This window comes from Odontomachus brunneus, unplaced genomic scaffold (assembly GCF_010583005.1).
Source record: "Odontomachus brunneus isolate Ranch 3 - 2012 unplaced genomic scaffold, Obru_v1 Obru_scaffold_025, whole genome shotgun sequence".
NCBI classification, from domain to species: domain Eukaryota; kingdom Metazoa; phylum Arthropoda; class Insecta; order Hymenoptera; family Formicidae; genus Odontomachus; species Odontomachus brunneus.
In genome coordinates this window covers 2137654-2160433 of record NW_022639475.1, presented here as the reverse complement: position 1 = coordinate 2160433, position 22780 = coordinate 2137654, and the positions used below count along the sequence as shown (strand labels likewise).

The window sequence follows — 22780 nt, the reverse complement described above, 5'->3', positions numbered from 1 at the left end:
GCGAGAATGGGTGGACGAATGGATTGCTTCGAAACAAACATCGTTTTATCGAGATGGTATCGCCCAGTTGCCAGAAAGATGGCAAAAAGTTGTAGAAAGTGATGGAAAATACTTTCATTGAAATAATTTAAATAAATTTTTTACAATAAATGCTTTTTCTCAGTATTTTTTGGGCGGAAACTAAGTTAAGGTCCTAATATTACCATGGGTTACCGCGCGCGTCGCGAAGTCGATTGCAGTCCTCCCGTCGAGGAGCGTTTACACTTTTTGCACTGAAGAGAAAAGTGCGTTCGATACTTGTGACTATAATTGCCAAATGATAACGATCATAGTCAGCAAACTCATTTTCGTAGCAAGCATTTTTGCTATAGTGTTATCGATAATAAATTCACGTGCACAGAGCGCTATTACTTCTTTTCCATTGGCGTTAACGAACGACAAAAGAATGTGGTCAATGCGAAAAATAACAACAATTTGCAGCAAGATCAACAATTTTTTTTCTCTCAGTGTACGAACGCCTCACTGTATCCTGCGGTATAGATTATTCATGGAATGTGAAACAACGCGTTTTATGCTTGCATGTCGCGATACTTGCCCCTACGAAAAATTCGGTTCAATTTTCTATACCTTCTTCGACGCTGAATCGGTAAGCCATCTTCCACAATGAAGGTGTACAAATGCCGCCAGAAAACGTGGATGAAGGATCTATTCTCTAAACTATCCCGACTGAAATTCTATTCGAGAAGTAGGGTGAACCGAATCGGATCAAAATAAGTTTCGAAACAGTTGTCGTTATTTTTTTATTTCAAACGTTTTATAGTGCCAATTATTTCTGGCACAATAAAAAAGCTCGTTTGAGACAAAGAAAATAACGACAACTGTTTCAAGGCTTATTTTGATCCGTTTTGACGACCGAGTCACTTGAATTCGAGTGACTCGTGGAAAATGAATTCTTCATCCTGAATTGTCCACTGAATATTCTCTACAATCCTATTCCTTACTATTCCATTCAATACCTATTTAGATTCTCTGAAACCTACATTAATCTCTTTTGATTCTATTTAACCTGTTCGAATCGAAATTTTAATCCTACTTTCAGCCACACAATTGCATCCAACATCTATTTTCAAGCTAAAGAAAATGAAAAGGGAAATTTCAGATATCATCAGAGTAGGGGAGTAAATTGTATTATTGTATATATCATTAAAATTAAACTTGCTTTGCTAACTTAGCTCCTACTGTGTTGTAGAATTCAAGGTTTAACATAGGGCCAAAATTTCAACTCGGGATTAGAAGAGTCAAATGGGTCGCATTAAGAGCCGCATTAAGAACCAAATTTGATTGAATGATCCTATCCAACTTCCTCCTTCGTTTCGCGTAAACGCCTCGCGGACAATAAAGGAGAAATTGCGTGTTTTGTTTCAGATCCTTTCGAAGAATCAGCGTCCGACGAAATGTTGACGAATGATATGCCGACAATGATCCGACAGCGTCGAGTAACCTGCGGTCTGTTCTGGAACGGCAAGGATTTCAGCTTCAATCATAGAATCTGTGCGTTGAAATGTCTGGCGCAACGTCGTCGGGACGGGTATTGCCATGGCGGTATCTGTATCTGCCTTTAGACTCGTCGTCGACTTCTCGATACGTCTCTTCGGCCAACCTGATCGCATATATCGAATCCACGCGCCCTCACCGTTCGTTTCGTTATTGACTACGCGATCATATATGCCACCGTATCGTTCTCAGGATTAATCATTGTGATCAATTGTTGACAATGCGCTCGGAACGGCTGTTTGTTCTTCTTGCTATTCTTTACCTTCGCTCACTCTCTCGCAGCGTGCGTGTTATGTATACGCGCGGTCTGTGTGAATTTTCGCAAAAACCCGATATTACTTTTCCGTCAGTGGAAATTGTTTGATCGGTTTTGCCGCACCGCATGTCATTTAAATAATAGCTGCCGTCGCTGCTGCGGCAACGGGCTTTTTACGCGGATGTGATGTGACGAAAATTGATATTTAAAGGCGGTTATTAACGGGAGTAATTAGTCGATTGTTTATCTTAATGGAACGAGTGCCAATCTCGGGTCAACATCGATTACGGCGAGTGTATAAAAGAAAAAGGAAAATGAAAATTCGCGATTAAGGTCTGCATTAATGCCCAAAATCCTGTGATAATAATTGAAATTTGCCTCAAATGAGATACTCAGATTTGAATTTGGAGTTACATGTAAGCTTGTCAGATGAATCACAATTTACAAATATAATGTTACTTGTGTCACATGTGATTCAACTGAAAAACTTAGAGACCCAGCTCTAAAGTATAATCTGAATATCTCACGTGAGAAGTTCCAAGTGATGACTATTAATACGAGCCTAAGACCGAGCGTAGTCCCGCGGAAAGATCTCGATGCGTACATGTCACATACTAATACCTATAATAGCACTTAATACCTATAATAGCATGTAACGTTTATATATATAGCACTCTCCGAGTAATATCAATTAATCATTATTGTTGTTCTCGTATTCGTATTTACATACACCTACTTATATATACCTTTATGTATACCTTTTTATTTTATATATACCTTTTATACTTTTTATACATTTGCTTGTACCATTAAATATAATATTCATGCAAATTTGTGCGTTTATATTACCTGTATCCTTTATGATGATAATAATAACAGGAATAATAATAAAAATAACAGTAATAATAATAACTTTATGGGTCACAAAACAAGAATTAAAATAAACTATATTTAGCTAATCGAAAGTTTCGATTTTCGATACCTTCTGCGATGGTAAATGAGTAAATCATTTTCCACAAGAAAAATATACGGATGCTGCCTGAACATTAGAGAAGGATACTACAATGAGAGAAAAAATGTGTAAAAAATAAGAAACATTTATTTGATGCCTGCTAATAGCACATACCTGTACTAATATAAAATATTTTTCAAATAACTATATAACTATATAACTATTTCAAATAACTATAATAATTTTTTAATAAAACATACATTTCTTCAAAACCTTAACTTTTTATCAAAGTAATTGTTTACTCTATTTAAATAAAATAATTTAGATTTAAATAAATATAGTATCAGTATCCACCAAATATTTCTCATTTTTTAGATATTTTTACTCTCAGTGTAGACAATATAATAAAGTCGTTGTGTATTGTGTACATAAAAAAAGACGCTTCAAAGCTTATAAAGCTTAAATTAAATGTACCGCATCTGACGCACACATTAAAGGCCATAATTATTTCATAAACCCTTTTTCATTAAAGTTTGTGGTTCTCTCATTTATTTTCTAAAAGCCTTAGATTAGCATCAGAATTATTCTTATCAAAAGCATAGATATTATGGAGAAAATTAGCTGTTGAAAATATAACAGTAAGATCATATATAAATTAAGAAAATTTTACCCGAGAAAAGAGAGCAACGTCTCATAAACGAGAGAAACACTGATGAAGTAAAGTCAAATTTTACTCAACAATCAAACCGAACTTTTCGGCTGACCCAATTACCCACGGCAAACAGCTGATCTGTCATTTCATGATGAAGCGATTCGGTCGGAGTAATTCTATCAATTGCGGCTGTCAATATCGATTGTGCTCGTTAGTGGATCGCGAACTCGCCCGAAAGTCGCTTTTCCACGCGACTTCGCGATTTCTGCGCAGAATTCGCGAGGTACATTAGATCATGTAATGACTGATCTCGAATTGTTTCCTATCGGACAATCTATTGGAAGATAACTGATCGCACTACTCAGTGTGTTACTATACGCGAATTAATCACTCCACTTTGCAGTTGACATCGACTTCGGAGAGGGAGTGACTTATTTATTCACGACAGGCAATTACGAAACGGCCAGTCGGGACGTAACATTTCGCGACGATATATTGCCAATGGACGACTGACCTTTGCCCAGTTACGTTCGCGATTCGTTCCCAGCCCAAGAGCAACATGTGAGTCCAGCCGATAGTTCCGCACTGACGAGTCCAATCGCTAACGCAATAACTTTCAGCGCACTGTGTATATTGATTCGCGTGCATCCGGGAGTATGCATGCATACATGCATGCATGCACCGAGGCCACGACGCGGTGAACTCTCTCCGCCTGTCCAATCCCAGGAGACGAGATTTCAATTGCGTGAGTTCAGCAACGTATGCTCCGAATAATTACACGTGAACCGATCTCTCTCTGTCTCACACACACACACACACACACACACACTCTCTCTCTCTCTCTCTCTCTCTCACTCTCCCTTTTTCCCTTCGAGCAAGTTCTCGTTCGATATCGTGAAACGTGTCTGGAACTTTAATTTGGGGGTTTCGTCGTATATCTCTCGACGCGTTTCCACCGTCGACATCTTTACCGTTGAGACGTTCTTTAGAAGCGTCTTGAATGCCTCCCTCCATCCTCCTCTGCCCTTTTGCCCTAGAATCGCGCGTGAACTTCGTTCAGATGACACGACGGCGAAGCACCACAACGAGCGTTTGTCGCCCCCGATCATGCGCGTATTAAAATTCCTTACTCCGAGAGAGAGAACTCGGATAAAACTAATATTCTCGATCGTAGCGTAGCAGAATGCGCTCTCATCAAGGGATGTGACAGGGATCCAGCGGATTTAAGATGAGATCGGATTTAGAGCTAACGCTTTGACGGAGAGAGAGGGATAACGGGAGGAGCACCTGCATAGTCTTTTCTTCCTTCTTTGTCGGCGATAGCCGACATATTTATCAGCGTAGCGTTGTTGTAGTGTACCTACAGTCAAGTATACCTGACCAGCATCGAGAAGACTGCTAAAAAGCTCAGGACAAACGACGCGGACGCGATAAAAGTTTCAGCCAACGGGGAATTTCGACGAGATAATTGAATGCAGTTTGGGTTTAGCTTTGTGCAAAGCTGTCTGCTGCGGAAAAAGCATTATCGGCTCGGAAACGCACGATATTCTTTGTCGAAGTTTCACGCGCAATTTCCGAGAAATGATGCAAAGTCGCGCAATTTTAACGCGAATTATCCGGGATTCGCATCTTTATTGACGCACTGAGAGAAAAAGCAGTTGAATTATCTCAATGAAAATAATGGCGGTTCTCTGCACCAAGCATGTCTTTTTTATTATTCTAATAAGAAAAAAGTAGTAATATGCGTATGATTTCCATTAGCACTATTAGTAGCGCTTGCTACAAAAAAAAATTTTTTAACTATAATTATTTCTATGATTGATCTAACTTAAATTACAATTATTTTTGGCCCCAACACTATATTTTTTGTTTATCATAACACGAAAATAATAGTAATAACACATATATATACATGATTATTAATATTATACTAGAATTAAAAAAAGAAAATGATACTTTTGGCCATAATTTACAGTGATTATTTCTCTATGCGATCTTTTTCTTAGTATAATTATAGTCGCAAATATCAAACACTTTTTTTCTCAGTGTCGTCGCATATTTTGCACGCGAACCATTTTTTGTGTTGTTTTGTCCTACAAAAAGTAGGGTGGAAAGTGGTGATAATGGCAACATGCGTGTAAAATTATTATCAGTGACATTACAGTTTACTATTGAAAGTAGTGTTCTTGACTATGATATTTCATTATGCAATTAGAGAGCCACAAGTACCAAACACTCTCCTGTCACGTTGGAAGCGTCAGCGTTTCGCACCGATAGAACGCTCGGATATTTCATTCGAGGGAGATATACGAAGACATGAGTTGGAGTTCGAATTCGAGGGATCGCTCTGCGGATCGGAATGCCTCGCTTAATTCGTTTCGGGTTGATTCGACAGCGGGCAACGTTTGTTGATGTCTGTTTCCCCGGCGACTCGAAGTTCGCGACTTCGTTCGAGCACGGCTCCGTGTCGCTCAGGGCGACTTTGAGTTCCCGTATCTTCACGCTTCTACGATGTACGAAGTTGTCATTCACCGAAGCCGGCGAATGGCACGCTATTCGCCGACCGGGATTGGAACAAAGCAGTTGTTCTCGAGCGCTATTGTTCGTACGGCGTCGACGTTACAGTGAGGAGAGTGGAGATGGTGGCAGAAACGCCTAGAAACCGTCGCGATGATGCCAACTGAGGACGATTTCTTACGTCGAATAATGGACGTCGATTTCGCGCATCAACGCCGTGCGATATCGCGAGCGATTCAGCCGTCGACACGAGTCCTGCTTACTCTGCCTTTCTCATATTTGCAAAATACTGACTGCAAATTAATTCGAAATTATCGATTCATTCTCTCTAAAGAAATGTCGATTTCTAATTGTTCGGTGAAGCCGTCACTAAAACAAAGTCGCAAGTTGCGAAGTATCCCGTGATCAGAAGGATCACGAAGGGGAACTCGCGGAATAAAAGCGAGGAAAAGGCACGCACGATGTCAGCAGCGACGTATCAATCGGTTCGGCGACTCGCACTCACTCCGAATAGATTAACTTTGAGGCAGGCGGATAACGAGAGAGCTCCGCAAACTACTCTACCACTCCACGATGGGGTTAAATTTAAGTCAATTCGCATGAGGGTAAGAGTTTATGGAGCGAGAACCAATTACACATTTGCGTGATGTCGCAAAGAAGATTCAATAACGAACAAAACGGAAAAGAGGAACGTCAGCATTTCCGTCGGGCAAATCGCATTGTGTATTTCTCTCATTGCTCTTCACCGGACTGCCTGTCTTTCTCCCAATTTCCCATCGTGTATCCATCGAGCTTACCGTCCCGGAAATTTCAGCATTGGCGATTCTTAAACGAGATTCGGCTGTGGACAAGACCCGACATACGATGGGTCAGAGAAAGGGAAAGAAGGAGAGAGAGGAGGAGAGAAAGAGAAAGAGATGAAGAGAGCAAAGTACACACTCTTGACAGTCATAATGCACCGCCATAAATTTAAAAAGTTTCACGCGACTGTCAAGGAAAGGAGTAGTAGCATTAAGGATCACGTTGCGCAATCGTTACACAAATATTAGTCTGGGTAAAAGTTATCGTGCCTGGGTCAGTTCACGATAATAAAAGTCACGATCGGCTTTTTTATCGTTTTTCCCACTCGAAGACACGCGTGTATTACTTTTCGCTGTCAATTATTCGTAGAAGCTCCGCGCGTGATTCGAAATATTCAAAATGACACGGCAGATCTTCGAAGATGGATTGAATCCGAAAGAATCTGCTGGTTCTGTTGTTTGATTCAGCCGTTTCTCGCTAATCCCGAGTCGAAATTTTGACCCTATGTTGAACCTTGAATTCTATACCGCAGTAGAAGCTAAGATAGCAAAGTAAGGTTTAATTCTAATGATATAATTTACTCCTACTTTGATCCTGATGATGTCTGAAATTTCCGCTTTCGCTATCTTTAGCGTCAAAGTAGGTTGTATAATAGTAGGATCTTAGGAAGCAAAGTAGGTTCAGTTGCGAACCTCTATTGAAGCTTTAGCTTCTACATAGAATATATGTATTTTATAGAAATATTTAAAAAATTTAATAAATAACGAAACAGAAACGTCAAATAGCATACAAAATGTATATTTTATTTGTTGCATATATTTCAGACATCATCAGAGTCAAAGTAGGAGTAAATTATATCATTAGAATTAAACTTTGCTATCTTAGTTTCTACTGCAGTGTAGAATTCAAGATTCAACATAGGATCAAAATTTCGACTCGGAAATGAATATCAATATCAAAATAGATTTCACCTAGGTTGATTATCAAACGAAATAGGTTTCACCTAGGTAGATTATCTAAGTAGACTCAAACTATTTTTAAGAGCGTCAAAGTAGCGTCAAAATTTTGACAAGATAGAGTTAAGGGTTCAAAAGAGAAGTTAATGAATATGAATATCGTCAAAATAGGTTTTACCTAGGCTATAAACTGTCTAAGGTCGTAGGCGCAAAATATCCTTAAGAGCGTCAAAGTAGCATCAAAATTTCTATTCGGCATCGTAGCCACATCCGCACTTTCAACCAACGACGGAACACCCGTTTATCTCGTCCTGATAACAGCGATAAAACCGGAAATTAATATTCTAACGTGTAGGTTAGAGAATTGTCGGACAAAAATAGCTGACCAACAGGGTGGAGCCACGGGAATTCCGGTAGTGAAGCCGTCCGCAAGAAAATCGCCTGCGAGACGGAAGTGGATTGCTGGGAAAGCAAGAGTATGATAACCTCTATATAAAGTGACGAGCGGGACACTTGAAGACATTATTGTCTAACAATTCAGACGATTTGAATCCGGTCCCGAAGCAAGAAGCCAAATCTCCGTGGCGAGGAGATGAAGCTGCTCGCTGTCTTCGCCCTCTTCTGCGTGTTGGCGTACGCCTCGGCCGATCCGACACCTGCCGTTTACGATGAACCGACTGACGAACTGAGTAAGCATATTTGGTTGATTTAAAATTCATCGCGCAATCCTTTTCTCATCTTCATCGTCACGAGTCGACGATCATCTACCGAGGTTTTTTACTCAGGACGACGTTCACGGTCCGATCTTGTATTTGAAACCGTCTTAAGCCCAGTTTGAGAAGATATAAATAATGCAAGTGATCGCTTGTGATGGCTTAGCTTGGTCTGCATAAATAGCCGTCGCTTCAAACTTGTCTCAAGTGAGATACTACGGATTGACATTACGGAAGGGAAAAGTATTAAAAAATATTTGAAAATATTCTATAAAAATTTTTGATTTTGGGACCTCATATCAGATAAGTTTCAAGCAACGACTACCAATACATCGACCTCAGTACCTTGAGATAAACCTAAATATTAGATTGAACCATAAATATCACTCTCAGAGATCCCTGAAAAAATTCCGCATGGCTGCTACGATGAAGCGCCTCAATACTTTTCATCTCGACAGGTCACTTCGAGATACAGCACGCAGGAACTTCTCGATGGAGTAATAAATATCCAGAGTACGGACTACACAGAATAGCCGCGTCACTAGAAGGAGGAGAGCGTATTAGGTGATGGCGGGACGCCATGCGTTCGGAATCTGCATATCTTTTCGTTTCAGAGAGAGAAAAATATCGAAAGCACGGTTTGCTAGGCCGGGACTCGAACCCGGATCTGTCTGTTGCTTGCCGGGCGACTAAACCACTGAACTACCTGAAGTTCCAAGCTTAAAACACTCTCCTCTCCCTAAATAACGTTCAGAGATGCCCGAATCGAACTTTTGATGCTACTTTGACGCTCTTAAGGATAGTTTGAGCCTACTAAGACGGTTTATAGCCTAGGTAAAACCTATTTTGAGAATACTGATACTCATTAATTTCTCTTTTGAAACTTTAACTCTACCTTGTCAAAATTTTGACGCTACTTTGACGCTCTTAAAGTAGTTTAAGCCTACTTAGATAATCTATAATCTAGGTGAAACCTATTTTGACGATATTGGCACTCATTTCCGAATCAAAATTTTGACCTTCTGTTGAACCTTGAATTCTACACCGCAGTAGGAGCTAAGATAGCAAAGTTTAATTCTAATGATATAATTTATTCCTACTTTGACCCTGATGATGTCTGAAATATATGCAACAAATAAAATATATATTTTGTATGCTATTGACGTTTCTGTTTCGTTATTTATTAAATTTGTTTACTATTTCTATAAAATACAAATATTCTATGTAGCTAAAGCTTCAACAGAGGTTCGCAACCGAACCTACTTTGCTCCCTAAGATCCTTCTATTATATAACCTACTTTGACGCTAAAGAAAGCGAAAGCGGAAATTTCAGACATCAATTTCAGACATCAATAGGATCATAGTAGGAGTAAATTATATCATTATAATTAAACCTACTTTGCTATCTTAGCTTTTACTGCGGTGTAAAATTCAAAGTTCAACATAGGGTCAAAATTTCGACCGGGCCCTCGGAAGCGACATCTCTGGCGCTATCCCGAGCACACGGCGACTACAGAAAGAAACATTGTTACTGTACCAAATGGTATAGTTGTCAGTCTCTCAAAGTCAAAGGTTGCTATTTATTTTAGATCTGCTGTGTATGTATGTCCGTTTCCACCGTCGCCCCTCCTCATTCGGTGCAAATTATAAAAAAAGCCCCGGAGTCGACACCAAATTTTTTGGCAGCCCTCGGGTGCTTGGACACGTTTCGCAACGCGTCGAGGGGAGTTCCACCAAAAGGAGGAGGGCGTACTAGGTGGCGGCGGGACGCCGTGAGTTCAGGACCTGCTTATCTTTTCGTTCCAGAGAGAGAAAAATATCGAAAGCGCGGTTTGCTCTACTCTACGCTTCTGGCACGCCTCAGATAATACGCTGTCGATATCCTTTCGCGTTGTAGTCCGACGCGTCCTTCTCCCCGATGGGAGAGATATTTCGTTATTATTACGACGGGTTATCGCGCGCGTCGCAAAGTCGATTGCAGTCCTCCCGTCGGGGAGCGTTTGCACTGTTTGCTCTGAGGAGAAAGTGTGTTCGACACTTGTGACTATAATTGCCAAGTGATAACGATCATGGTCAGCAAACTCATTTTCGCAGCAAGCATTTTTGCTATAGTGTTATCGATAATAAATTTACATGCACAGAGTGCTAGTACTATTTTTCCATTGGCGTTCACGAACGACAAAAGAATGTGGTCGACGCAAAAAATAACAATAATTTGCAGCAAGATCAACAATTTTTTTCTCTCAGTGTACGAACGCTTCACTGCATCCTGTGGTATAGAATTTCGTGGAATGTAACCACACGTTTCATGCTCACATACGTCGCGATACTCGCCCCCGCAAAAAATTCGGTTCAATTTTCCATATCTTCTTCGACGCTGAATCGGTAAGCGATCTTTCACAATGAAGGTGTACAAATGCCGTCAGAAAACGTTGGCAAAGGATCTATTCTCTAAACTACCCGGAGTGAAATTTTATTCGAGAAGTAGGGCGAACCGAATCGGATCAAAATAAGTTTCAAAACAGTTGTCGTTATTTTTTTATTTAAAACGTTTTATAATGCTAATTATCTCTGGCACGACAAAAAAGTTCGTTTGATACAAAGAAATTAACGATAACTGTCTCAAGGCTTATTTCGATTCGATTTGACAATCGAGTCACTTGAATTCGAATGACTTGTATAAAATGAATTCTTTATTCTGAGTCGTCCACTGAATATTTTTTATAATCCTATTTTTAGCCTTACTATTCCATTCAACACCTTTGATACTCTGAAACCTACATCAATCTCTTTTGATTCTACCTAACCTATTCGAATCGAAATCTTAATCCTACTTTCAACCTCACTATTCCATTCAGTACTTATTTTGAAGCTAAAGAAAATGAAAAGGGAAATTTCAGATATTATCAGAGTAGGGGAGTAAATTGTATTATTGTATATATCATTAAAATTAAACTTGCTTTGCTAACTTAGCTCCTACTGTGTTGTAAAATTCAAGGTTTAACATAGGGCCAAAATTTCGACTCGGGATTAGAAGAGTCAAATGGGTCGCATTAAAAATCAAATTTGATTGAATAATCCTACCCAATTTCCTCCTTCCTTTTGCGTAAATGCCTCGCGGACAGTAAAGGAAAAATTACGTATTTTGTTTCAGATTCTTTCGAAGAATCAGCGTCCGACGAAATGCCGATGACGTACGATATGTCGACAATGACTCGCCATCGTCGGTTAACCTGTGTATCTTTATTTAAAAACGGTCGTTCTGCCTGTGCGCGAAAGTGCATACGACGAGGTCATTTGGGCGGTTTTTGCCATGGCGGTATCTGCAAATGTCGTGGGCTACCCTACGCGAAAAATCCGGTTGAATTTTCCCGGCCTTTTTCGACGCCCAACCAGAAAGCCTTCTTCCGCAATAAAGGTATACGAATGCCATCAGAGAATGTTCCCGAAAGATCATATTTTCTACACTTTCCTAAGTGAAATCTATTCGAGAAGTAGGATAAACCGAATAGGGTTAAAATAAGTTTCGAAACAGTTGTCGTTATTTTTTTATTTAAAACATTTTATAATGCTAATTATCTCTGGCACGACAAAAAAGTTCGTTTGATACAAAGAAATTAACGATAACTGTCTCAAGACTTATTTCGATTCGATTTGACAATCGAGTCAATTCGAATGACTCGTATAAAATGAATTCTTCATTCTGAATCGTCCACTGAATATTTTCTATAATCCTATTTTTAGCCTTACTATTCCATTCAACACCTTTGATACTCTGAAACCTACATCAATCTCTTTTGATTCTATCTAACTTATTCGAATCGAAATCTTAATCCTACTTTCAATCTCACTATTCCATTCAGTACTTATTTTGAAGCTAAAGAAAATGAAAAGAGAAATTTCAGATATCATCAGAGTAGGGAAGTAAATTGTATTATTGTATATATCATTAAAATTAAACTTACTTTGCTAACTTAGCTCCTACTGTGTTGTAGAATTCAAGGTTTAACATAGGGCCAAAATTTCGACTCGGGATTAGAAGAGTCAAATGGGTCGCATTAAAAATCAAATTTGATTGAATGATCCTACCCAATTTCCTCCTTCCTTTCGTGTAAACGCTTCGCGGACAGTAAAGGAAAAATTACGTGTTTTGTTTCAGATCCTTTCAAAAAACCAGCGTTCAACAAAATGCCGATGACATACAATATGTCGACAATGACTCGCCATCAGTTAACCTGCGATTTGCTGCTTGGAATCGGTGCCTGTGCGCAAAAGTGCATACAACAAGGTCATTTCGGCGGTTTTTGCCATGGCGGTATCTGCAAATGCCGTGGTCTACTCTACAACGCGAAAAATCCGGTTCAATTTTCCCGGCCTTTTTCGACGCCGAACCAGAAAGCCTTCTTCCGCAATAAAGGTATACGAATGCCATCAGAGAATGTTCCCGAAAGATCATATTTCCTACACTTTCCCAAGTGAAATTTATTCGAGAAGTAGGGTAAACCGAATAGGATCAAAATAAGTTTCGAAACAGTTGTCGTTATTTCTTTATTTCTAACGTTTTATAGTGCCAATTACCTCTAGCACGACAAAAAAATTTCGACTCGGGATTAGGAGAGTCAAATGGATCGCATTAAAAATCAAATTTGATTGAATGATCCTACTCAATTTCTTCCAATCCTTTCGCGTAAACGCCTCGCGGACAGTAAAGGAAAAATTACGTGTTTTGTTTCAGGTCCTTTCAAAAAACCAGCGTTCAAAAAAATGCCAATAACGCGCTATAAGCCGGCAAAAGCCCGCCATCCTCGGATAACCTGTGATCTCCTATCTATGTTTAAAATCAGTCATTCTGCCTGTGCGCTAAAGTGCATATATCAAGGTCATTCGGGCGGTTCTTGCTATAAAGGTATCTGCAAATGCCATCCATCCTACGACGCGAAAAATTCGGATAAATTTTCCGACTCTTTTTTTTGGAACCAAAAACCCGTTTATCAGGTACCCTATAAATATTATTATATTCCCAAAAAATTATTTCTATCCGAGAAATCTACGAAGCAAATAGCATCAAAATAAGTTTCGAAACAATTGTCGTTATTTCTTTATTTTCAAACGTTTTATAGTGCCAATTACCTTTGGCACGACAAAGAAGCTCGTTTGAGACAAAGAAAATAACGACAACTGTCTCAAGGCTTATTTTGATCGTCGACTTCCCGATACGTCTCTTCGGCCAGTTTGATCGTTTACATCGAATCCACGTGCTCTCACCGTTCGTTTCCGTGATACTGACTACGCGTCAGTCATGTATGCCATCGTATCGTTCTCAGGATTAATCATCGTGATCGATTGTTGACAATGCGCTCGGCTGTTTGTTCTTCTTGCTATTCTTTCCCTTCGCTTATTCTCTCGCAGCGTGCGTGTTATGTATATGCGCGGACTGTGTGAATTTTCGCAAAAACCCGATATTACTTTTCCGTCAGTGGAAATTGTTTGATCGGTTTTGCCGCACCGCATGTCATTTCAATAATAGCTGCCGTCGCTGCTGCGGCAACGGGCTTTTTACGCGGATGTGATGTGACGAAAATTGATATTTATCGGCAGTTATTAACGGGATTAATTAGTCGATCGTTTATCTTAATGGAACGAGTGCTAATCTCGGGCCACAACATCGATTACGGCGAGTGTATAAAAGAAAAAGGAAAATGAAAAATCGCGAGCCTGTATTAATGCCCAAAACCCTTTGATAATAATTGAAATTTGCTTCAAATGATTTGAATTTGGTGTTGCATGTAAGCTTGTCAAATGAATCACGACAAATATAATGTTACATGTAATTCAACTGAAAAACTTAGAGATCCAGCTCTAAAGTATAATCTGAATATCTCACGTGAGAAGTTCCAAGTGACGACTATTAAGACAAGCCTAAAACCGAGCGTAGTCCCGCGATAAATATTTCGATGCGTACATGTCGCTTAATACCTATAATAGTATGTAACGTTTATATATGTAGCATTTTCCGAGTAATATCAATTATTAATAGTTATTATTGTAACTCTAATATTTACGTACACTGTTTTTACTTTATATATATATATATATATATCTTTTTATATTGTACATTTACTTGTACCATTAAATATAATATTCATGCAAACTTGTGCGTTTATATTACCTGTACCTTTTATGATGATAATAATAACAATAATGATAATAATAATAATAATATAAAAAATAATAATATAAATAATAATATAAATAATAATAATAAACAATAATAATAATAATAACTTTATGAGTCACAGAACAAGAATTGAAATAAACTATATTTGGCCAATCGAAAGTTTTGATTTTCAATGCCTTCTACGGTAGTAAATGAGTGAATCATTTTCCACAAGAAAAGTATACGAATGCTGCCTGAACATTGAAGAAGGATCTTTCAATGAGAGAAAAAAATGTGTAAAAAATAAGAGACATTTGTTTAGTGGCACATACCTGTACTAATACAAAATATTTTTCAAATAAGAAAACATACATTTCTTCAAAACCTTAACTTTTTATCAAAGTAATTGTTTACTCTATTTAAATAAAACAATTTAGATTTAAATAAATATAGTATCAGTATCCACCAAATATTTCTCATTTTTTAGATATTTTTACTCTCAGTATAGACAACATAATGAAGTCGTTGTGTACTGTGTACATAGAAAAAGACGCTTCAAAGCTTATAAAGCTTCAATTGTACCGCACCTGACGCGCACATTAAAGACCATAATTATTTCGTAAAGTCTTTTGAGGGGGAGAGAGAGAGAGGGCAGGAGAGAAAGAGAATGATGGAGGAAGAGAGAGAGAGAGAGGGAGGGAGGGAGGCAGGGAGAGAGGCCACAAGCTCACCTTTAGTAACCCAATCGATCGATGGAATTGTACAAGCGTAGCTTGGATTTCGAGAGTTACCTCCGAAGATGGTAGCCAGCGCGGAACCGTCGCCGCGAGATGATAGATGAAATGATCGCGCCTGGGAGAACGATTGTCGCCGACGGCATCGGCTTCAGGAGGAAACGCGACACGATACGGAGCGATGAATGCGAGGAGGAGAGGGCGAGGGTCCCAGCGACGAGGACGACGTCGCAGAGGCGCGGGATGCAGCAACAACGGCAGCAGCAACATGACACGCGCCGCCCTTCGTCGCCCTACGTCACACACAGGCACAGACACACACGAGTATACACATATTTGACGTCACGTTTTATTCCGTCTCGTAAACGCGATCGACGCGACCGCCGTCCACCGTCAATCTATAAATGGCACTCGCTAATGTTTCGCGAGGCGCGGTGTATGAAAATGTCGAGCGGCGCTGGCTTAATGATAGCGTGCAGAATAATTCGCACAATGCGGCCAAACGTTCGCTCACTCGCGACCGAGCTGCTCTCGTCACGACGAGGGAGAGCTTGCGTTTATCGATATCACGTTGACATCGTCGATACCGCGACATCGTTTTCGCGACGCGCCGCTGTGTTTCGGGGACCTTGTCCTGATATTAGCCATGTTAACCGGAGCTCGCCAGTGACCCGTGCTAAAACTGCCGCGTTTCATTAATCTGTGTATAAAACGCAATCAATTATCATGTGATACATTGAATACATGACAGGGAGGTGAAACGAGCCAACAAACATATGCATCGCGAATTGCACCTATTTGCACGTATCCTTGGTAATCCAGATTTTCGAGTTGAGGATTACAGTAATCCGTACGAATCAGCATGGGGCAGTTAATGTGTTAACAGCGGCCCCGTCTAATTCCAAAACTGATTGTATCAACGACGTTGTTTCAATTGGAGAATTCAAAGGACATGTTTAAACCAGCTTTGCTACGGGTCCTGTATATAATGCTACTTTCTACATTTTTTGGACTAAAATCTCACTCAAATTAAGGAATTGAATGGAATAGTCAGAATTTTAATTATTAAAATGGAGACCTCACTTGAAACGGACAAGACTGAAGTCCTGACTAATAATTTGATAATTAAATGTCAGGAAATATTAATAAAAATCAGGAATAATTTGATAATTTAATGTCAGGAAATTTTAATAAAAATCAATCAATCCTTAAATCTCTGAGAGTAAATTCTCGCTGAAAGCAAGTGAAAATTCACACAAAGCGATAATGAAAATACTGTCACCCAGAGTCGTAAGAGCGAATGTTTCACTGAAACTGTCGAGTGCATTCTGGATCCATACGAGAGAGCGAATGTTTCAATCGATTACACTAAATTTGTCCCTGTGACAATGAAGTATATCTCTTCACTCTTCAATTTTGGGTGAAAATGTTCACTCGACGACCCGGAGCAGAGAATTCGTTATGAGAGAAAAGTCATTCGAATTCGAGTGACTCGGCTGTCGGTATGCTTTTCGACTGAAATTTCACTTAAAGACATTTGGAAAGCAGGCATCTCTTCGTGCCCGATCTGCGTAAATAGAAGGCTATCCGAACACATATTCCGGGAGAATTGTTAACGTCACTTGATAAACGGTTCGCGCGTGTCGTCCACTGAAAATCGCCGAGTTGAAAATCGTTCGTACGTTCGTTCGTTCGTTCGTTCGTTCGTTTGTTAGTTAGTTCGTTCGTTCGTTCGCTTGTCGCGGAGCAACGCGGACAACGCTAGCGAAATAATTACATTCTCCACGAGAGGAACGAGAGAAATTCGAATTGAAATTCCTCTCGTTTCCTTGACAGTGCGGCGTGAAACGGTCCACGGTGCGTTTCCATGGAGCAATGACAGAATAGCTATTAAAGACAATTCATTCAGCCTTCCTTCCTTCCTTCCTTCCTTCCTTCCGACCCGCGCGTTCCTTTTGCCTCGTTAAACTCCCATTCTTTCTACAATGCGCGCTGGTCTCTCTGGTCTTGACGGACACTCGGGTGCCGTGTAATTACGCGAAAAACGCGCCCTCAACGCGACGTTACGTAAGAGAAGCGCCTACACTCGCACTATCGTTCGCAAACATCATTGCATCACATCCAGAGTATCCATCGTGAGAGAAGGAGAAAAATAGAGAGAGAAGAAGAGAAAGAGGGGGGGAGGGGAGAGAGAAAACGATGGGTTGCGTGTCCCAGCAACAGCAGACGAGATAACTTTTCTCGCGCGCTTCGTCGCGACCGATAAATCTTCACGATCGGATCTCTCACGGGAATTAATCTCACCTAAGTTTCTCCGAGATCAAGTGTGAGAGTCTTTCGTTCCTCATCCAGTGCGCACCGATAACGAGTCGCTTCTATCCCCTTATCGAGAATAAGGCTCGCGCGAATAGCTCGCCTCCGAGAGAGAGAGATAATCACGTTCCTTCTCGTCTTCTTATCGGGAACAATAAGTTCGAATTCAAGTTGGGAAATGTGTTTCTCTTGTCCGAGTGTGCGCTGTGGCTGACGAAGGAAGGCATCAAAGCGCAAGGACAAGCACGCGGTCACGGGGCTTAATTAAATACTCGAGATGCCAGCTCGCGACGCGAATATTTCTTCCCTCGCGGCAGCGTCGCGTCGTCTCGGCCAACGTGCTTAAATCCCAGTTCTTTTTTCGGAGGTCACTTTTCCCGGGAGGGATTTGCGACGTAAACGAACGATATGATTTCACTTTGTCGCGCGACCGCCACTGTGTACGCGGTATTTTCTTTTATTCCATATGTGAGAGTACGGACGGTCGAAGGACTGCGTTTAAGAGGCCCGAATAAAGCCAGATGGAGATTTATACCCGAAGATTACGCGTAACGCCCCGTTGCGGTAACATTTATTTCTCTTTCTCTCTATTTTTCTCTGTCTCTTTCTCTCGCTTTTTTCTCTTTCTGACTCCGTTTAAATGCTGCATTTCGCGTATTCGGCATTTCGGTGCGTGTATGCGCAGAATCACAATAAATCGCCGCTCATTTCGGCCGAGTGTTTGCATATTCGACGCGCGTACGAAAATTGCAATATCGCGCGTTTTAACGTTTTCAGTTAGTTAAGGAATATAATTTGTTGTAGAATGAATTACGAAATGCATTATAATGGATCATTTAACAAACGCGACGCTCTCTTTTTGCCATGAACTTTCACCGTCCATTCGTTCCAAAGTATAATCGACCTACTCTTCACTGAAATATTGTACCTACAATGATGATTCAGTTATAATTATAGTACCGTAATCACGGTAAAATCTCGTTGAAAAAAAAAAAAATTAATAATAGCGACTGTTCCTGACATTGAGGCCGTTAATTCTATCGTCACTACGCACAGAGTTGGATTTGATGTAGCGTATAACGAATTTGTGTATTACGGATTTTGCAGTTGAATTTTATCTCCCACTGATCAAAATCAGTGAGAAATAAGACGGGGCAATCGAATGTGTTCCTTCGTTGAAAATCAATGAACACTTACTGATTATCGTCCAAGTAGCACATGAAGGTTTAAAACGGCTGCGATAATATATTGTTGCAGCTTAAACTGCAGCACTTTTGTCTAGCACAGCTATACACCGCAACGTTATTATGACGTTTTGACAAAGCAAATTTTTGTAGCAGTAAAAGTGGGACAATATTTTTTTGAAAACGATGTCGCAGCCATTTGGCTGCACAGCTTTTTGTACAGAGGTTGATCATAGCTACATTGTAGTAATGGCAGAGTCAAAATAAAGATAAGCAAACTAATAAACGGGGAATGTTTTTTGTATGTAAATTAATATTTAATGAAAGTTAAATTTGAATTTAAAAATTACGTAAAAATATTGAAAAGAGAATTAAAAATAATGTATTTTCAACTAGGATTGAACAGCACGAAAATAAATTCATAAAGCTGCCTAATCATTGCTAATGTATGCTATATTTAATATAAAATTGATAATAACGATACATTTTTTGAACTTTTTGAACTTTTACAAGTCGGTCAGCAGTACTGCTTCCATCTTGTCAGCTATTCACTTCTAATTTCGAAAGTGACAAAATGGCTGAGGCTAGTTTTGACTTTTCTTTGTAGTTGTTATCATGTTTTTACAACCATTAATACAGCTAAAATATCTGTAGCTGGATTTTGGCTCTTCTTATTGCTGTCACGGCGACTTCACACCAATTAATGTAACTGAATGGCTGCGGTGTTTTGATTTTTCTGATAGCTATCATAACGACTTTATAGTTATTAATACAGCTAAAATATCTATGGCTATATTTTGACTTTTTTATTAGCTATCGTAGCGTTTTTGCAGAGTTAAAAATCTAGTAAAATAATATTTGCCATTAAATAGCTGTAATTAAGACTGACAGGACTAACCACACTTTTGCTGTCACAGAAAAAATAGCCAGACTGTGTTACTTGGACGGTGAAACAGCCTTTTTGTCGATTCATTTCGAAAACATTTTTAATGATTCACTTTAATCCTGGAATCCCAGACATATAAAAAAATTACGTACAACCTAAACATGGGTTTACCCAGCGCGTTTCCATTTGCTTCTAACTATGAAATGAAAATGATCGAAATTCAATGCTTTTCTTTAATCAGTGTAGGAAACATCGAGAAATATGAAGCTATTAACGTTTCTGCAATTCAATTGAAGTTGACGAAAGTTACAATGAAGAAACAAAACATATGTCTTTAAGAACGATAACGTTTGGAAAGTTGGTCTAGGTAAGTTTTATCCATGTTTAGGATTCTAGTCTGTTTCAAACGACTTGCTAACCGCTCATCATTACCTTTTCGTTCTGTCAGGTGCTTCATCGAGATAAACGCTCGCTTTGTTATCAGAACTTGAAACATTAACGCGTAATCCCTTGCACACACGTAATGCATGCGCCGCGCGTGACCATCAAGCTGAACGGTATAGCGGGCGTTTAGTTAGTTCTCAAACACCCCGTACAAATGTACAAATGCCTCGTTAATTTGCGCCCGGAGTTCAGCCAGGAAGAGGCGAACCGCGGTCGACCGCCGTTAGCCTGGGCTTATGATTAAATCAACTCATACATAATTCCATCGGGACACTTGGCAGTTTCCATATGGTAATCAATCGCATTCAATTTCCGCGCGGGGCATACGGCTCGTGAAATACGTTGCGGATCGAACTGCGCGAATCGAGGCTCGCGAATGGAACGCGATGTGCACGACGAAGTCTCGGGCTCAGGCTCCGATCGTAAAAAATCTCCGGATCTCGCGAAACGTTCGAAAGCCACAGGTGATCCAGGCGCATCCGTCCGCCGGTCCGTCCGCTCAACGGTAAACAATGCAAAACGGCGCGAAGAGCTGAAGCGTGAACAGAGCAAACGAGAAAATCACACTTACCGGAGTTTGTCAGCCACGAGAACAAAGTGGAGGACGACGTGTTGACCTCCTGGTTTGTTAACACGACCGCGTCCACGAGCCGACTGTGCGAGCCACTGGCTGATCCGCTGACAAGCCGCTGAATGATCCGATCGCACACACCACCTACAGCGAGGTGTATCGGCGCCCTTCGCTGCTCTTCGATGCGGTCGATCGGTGGTTCTCGGTGTAACGACCTCCGCTGTCTGCTCGTTGCACCTCTCTGCGTGAGGGTGAAAGCGCCAGGTGCTCTTACATGCTCGCTGCTCGATCACCGACGGTCGTTGCGTCCAAGTCTAGCGTGTAGAGAAGCTCAGAATGTCGATCCGATCCCGACAACGTGAGATCGCTGATCGATTGTCTCGTGCCGACGCGTTTCCGCGAGACCGCGGCGATCATCGGCGTGAGAACAAGCTGACGACGACGACGACGACGACGAAGATGACGAGGGCTGGGGTTCCTGCCGCGACGGTAGTCAGAACGGCACTACGAGCTTCCCGAGAACGACCCGGCGCCCCTCTCGCCATCGACCCGGTTGCGCCCAACCAATCGACGCGTGCACCTTCCTCTCGTTTAAGTACATTCCGCTGGATCCGGAGGGTGGCCCGACTCGTCAAGGGATGGCGGAGCGCGATGGTAGAAGCGACGGTGGCGGAGGCGGAGGTGGCTACGAAGGCGGCGGCGGCGGCGGCGGCGGCGGAGAGACCGTTTCACGTGTTGCTTCGGTGTAAACACTGACACCCCCGTAGCATAATTTAACGATGCCAGCCGGCTGGGACGTTTATCCGTGGAAAGTTGATTGCATAGGCGACTAGACGAGACAACAAAGCCGTCTCCCACGGTACGGACGTCCGCTAATATGCCTGGAATGAAAAATGTATTTTAATGTATTTTCGTATTATGGGTAGAATCGTAGAAACGAGTCTTGAGGAAGAGGAAAATGTGTTGCTTTTTTGAAAACTTGAGCGGGAACACTCTTTCGCAGAGTGCGCCGTCGAGAAACATATCGAGCGCATCGCCAATCGTGTTCGCGGAAAAAAGAAAGATAAGATGTATGATTGATGTGGTGCTCCATATACATAGAATAAGCTGTGCATCGCTATAGGAGGGATAAAGTCAACATCAATAAGAGAGTAAGATTCTCTTGGCTAACCGTCCAGTTAGTGGGGAAAGCGAAGGAAAAGACACATACGGTCAATATGCGTTAGTCTCTCTCTCTCTCTCTCTCTCTCTCTCTCTCTCTCTCTCTCTTTTGTTTCTCCTTTACGTCGTCTACTTCTAGACCACACTTCTAGACTACATGTCTAGTCATAGTCTAGACTTCTAGACTACATGTGACAGGAGAAGCATTTGACTTAGCGTATCTTTGTCCTTCAATCCTGTTATCAGCCGCCTCGTAAAAGTGCGCGGTCTATTCTATGGATATGACAAATCTATAGATATAACTCGGTCACTTTAGTGCATCAACTATATCAATCTAGCTGCGCATGATCTGCTTGTGACAACCAGAAATCGATTGGGATGACATTTACCATGGATACAGTCTGGATGGAGCAACACCCAGACAGCACAATGTCCAAAATCGGGTCGTAAGATGTCTTTAAGACAAGTTTATAAGGTATTGTCTTAAAGATGTCCTAAAGACGTCTTATGACTCGATTTTGGACATTTGTGCTGTCCGGGCAGATATCATCACTGCCAATAGTTCAGAAGTCGCTTTATAACTGCAGCAAACACATAATTAATTGTTCCATATTTTACTGTTGAATCAGGTTAGCACAACTAACGATTTATGGGCAACCACACTGCTTTTTCCGTGTTGCGCTATTTCTCTAAAGTGGAGGAGGTTTTTGCGAGAGACCAGCTCGCGCGCCGGGAACATTAATTAATCACCGAGCAACAAGGATCCGATCGATCCAGCCTGAAATATCCAACAAGGTGCAAGTGTGGTCGAATTCTGCGTGTTTTATTTAACGTTTTATTGTACACGCGATAAGCGCGCACGCGCGTGTGTTATTGCGATACAAACGCAGCGCCGGTTGAAGCTGGCACTTTATACGATTGTTAGGTCA

The 22780-nt window shown here is 40.8% G+C and overlaps 3 protein-coding genes across 7 annotated transcripts in view; 2 read left to right on the top strand and 1 right to left on the bottom strand.

Annotated features, from left to right (window-relative positions):
* The window catches only part of LOC116842423 (defensin-2-like), a 4433-nt gene extending 1797 nt beyond the window's left edge, over nt 1–2636 (top strand). The window contains exon 2 of the mRNA XM_032811632.1: nt 1426–2636. Coding sequence (XP_032667523.1) covers nt 1426–1622 — 197 coding nt within the window. The 3' untranslated portion in view covers nt 1623–2636. The remainder of the gene's footprint in view (nt 1–1425) is intronic.
* Nucleotides 1–21412, bottom strand: part of LOC116842419 — a 31093-nt gene extending 9681 nt beyond the window's left edge. The window contains exon 1 of one of the 4 annotated variants that reach the window (XM_032811624.1): nt 20691–21412. The gene's annotated coding sequence lies outside the window, so the exon portion shown is untranslated. Of the gene's footprint in view, nt 1–3928; nt 4229–15289; nt 15418–20690 lie in introns of those variants that run through there. The other 3 variants (XM_032811625.1, XM_032811627.1, XM_032811626.1) reach the window with 3 other exon arrangements.
* Nucleotides 8184–14543, top strand: LOC116842421. Of its 2 annotated transcripts, XM_032811628.1 has the most exons (4): nt 8187–8377; nt 11556–11819; nt 12561–12818; nt 13137–14543. In XM_032811628.1, the coding sequence occupies exons 1-4, from the start codon at nt 8281–8283 to the stop codon at nt 13472–13474; spliced, it is 957 nt and encodes a 318-aa protein (XP_032667519.1). In that variant the 5' UTR covers nt 8187–8280; the 3' UTR covers nt 13475–14543. The 2 variants fall into 2 exon arrangements, with proteins under 2 accessions (XP_032667521.1, XP_032667519.1); XM_032811630.1 differs by lacking the exon at nt 11556–11819 and having other exon boundaries at nt 8184–8377.
* Nucleotides 21413–22780: the final 1368 nt, after the last annotated feature.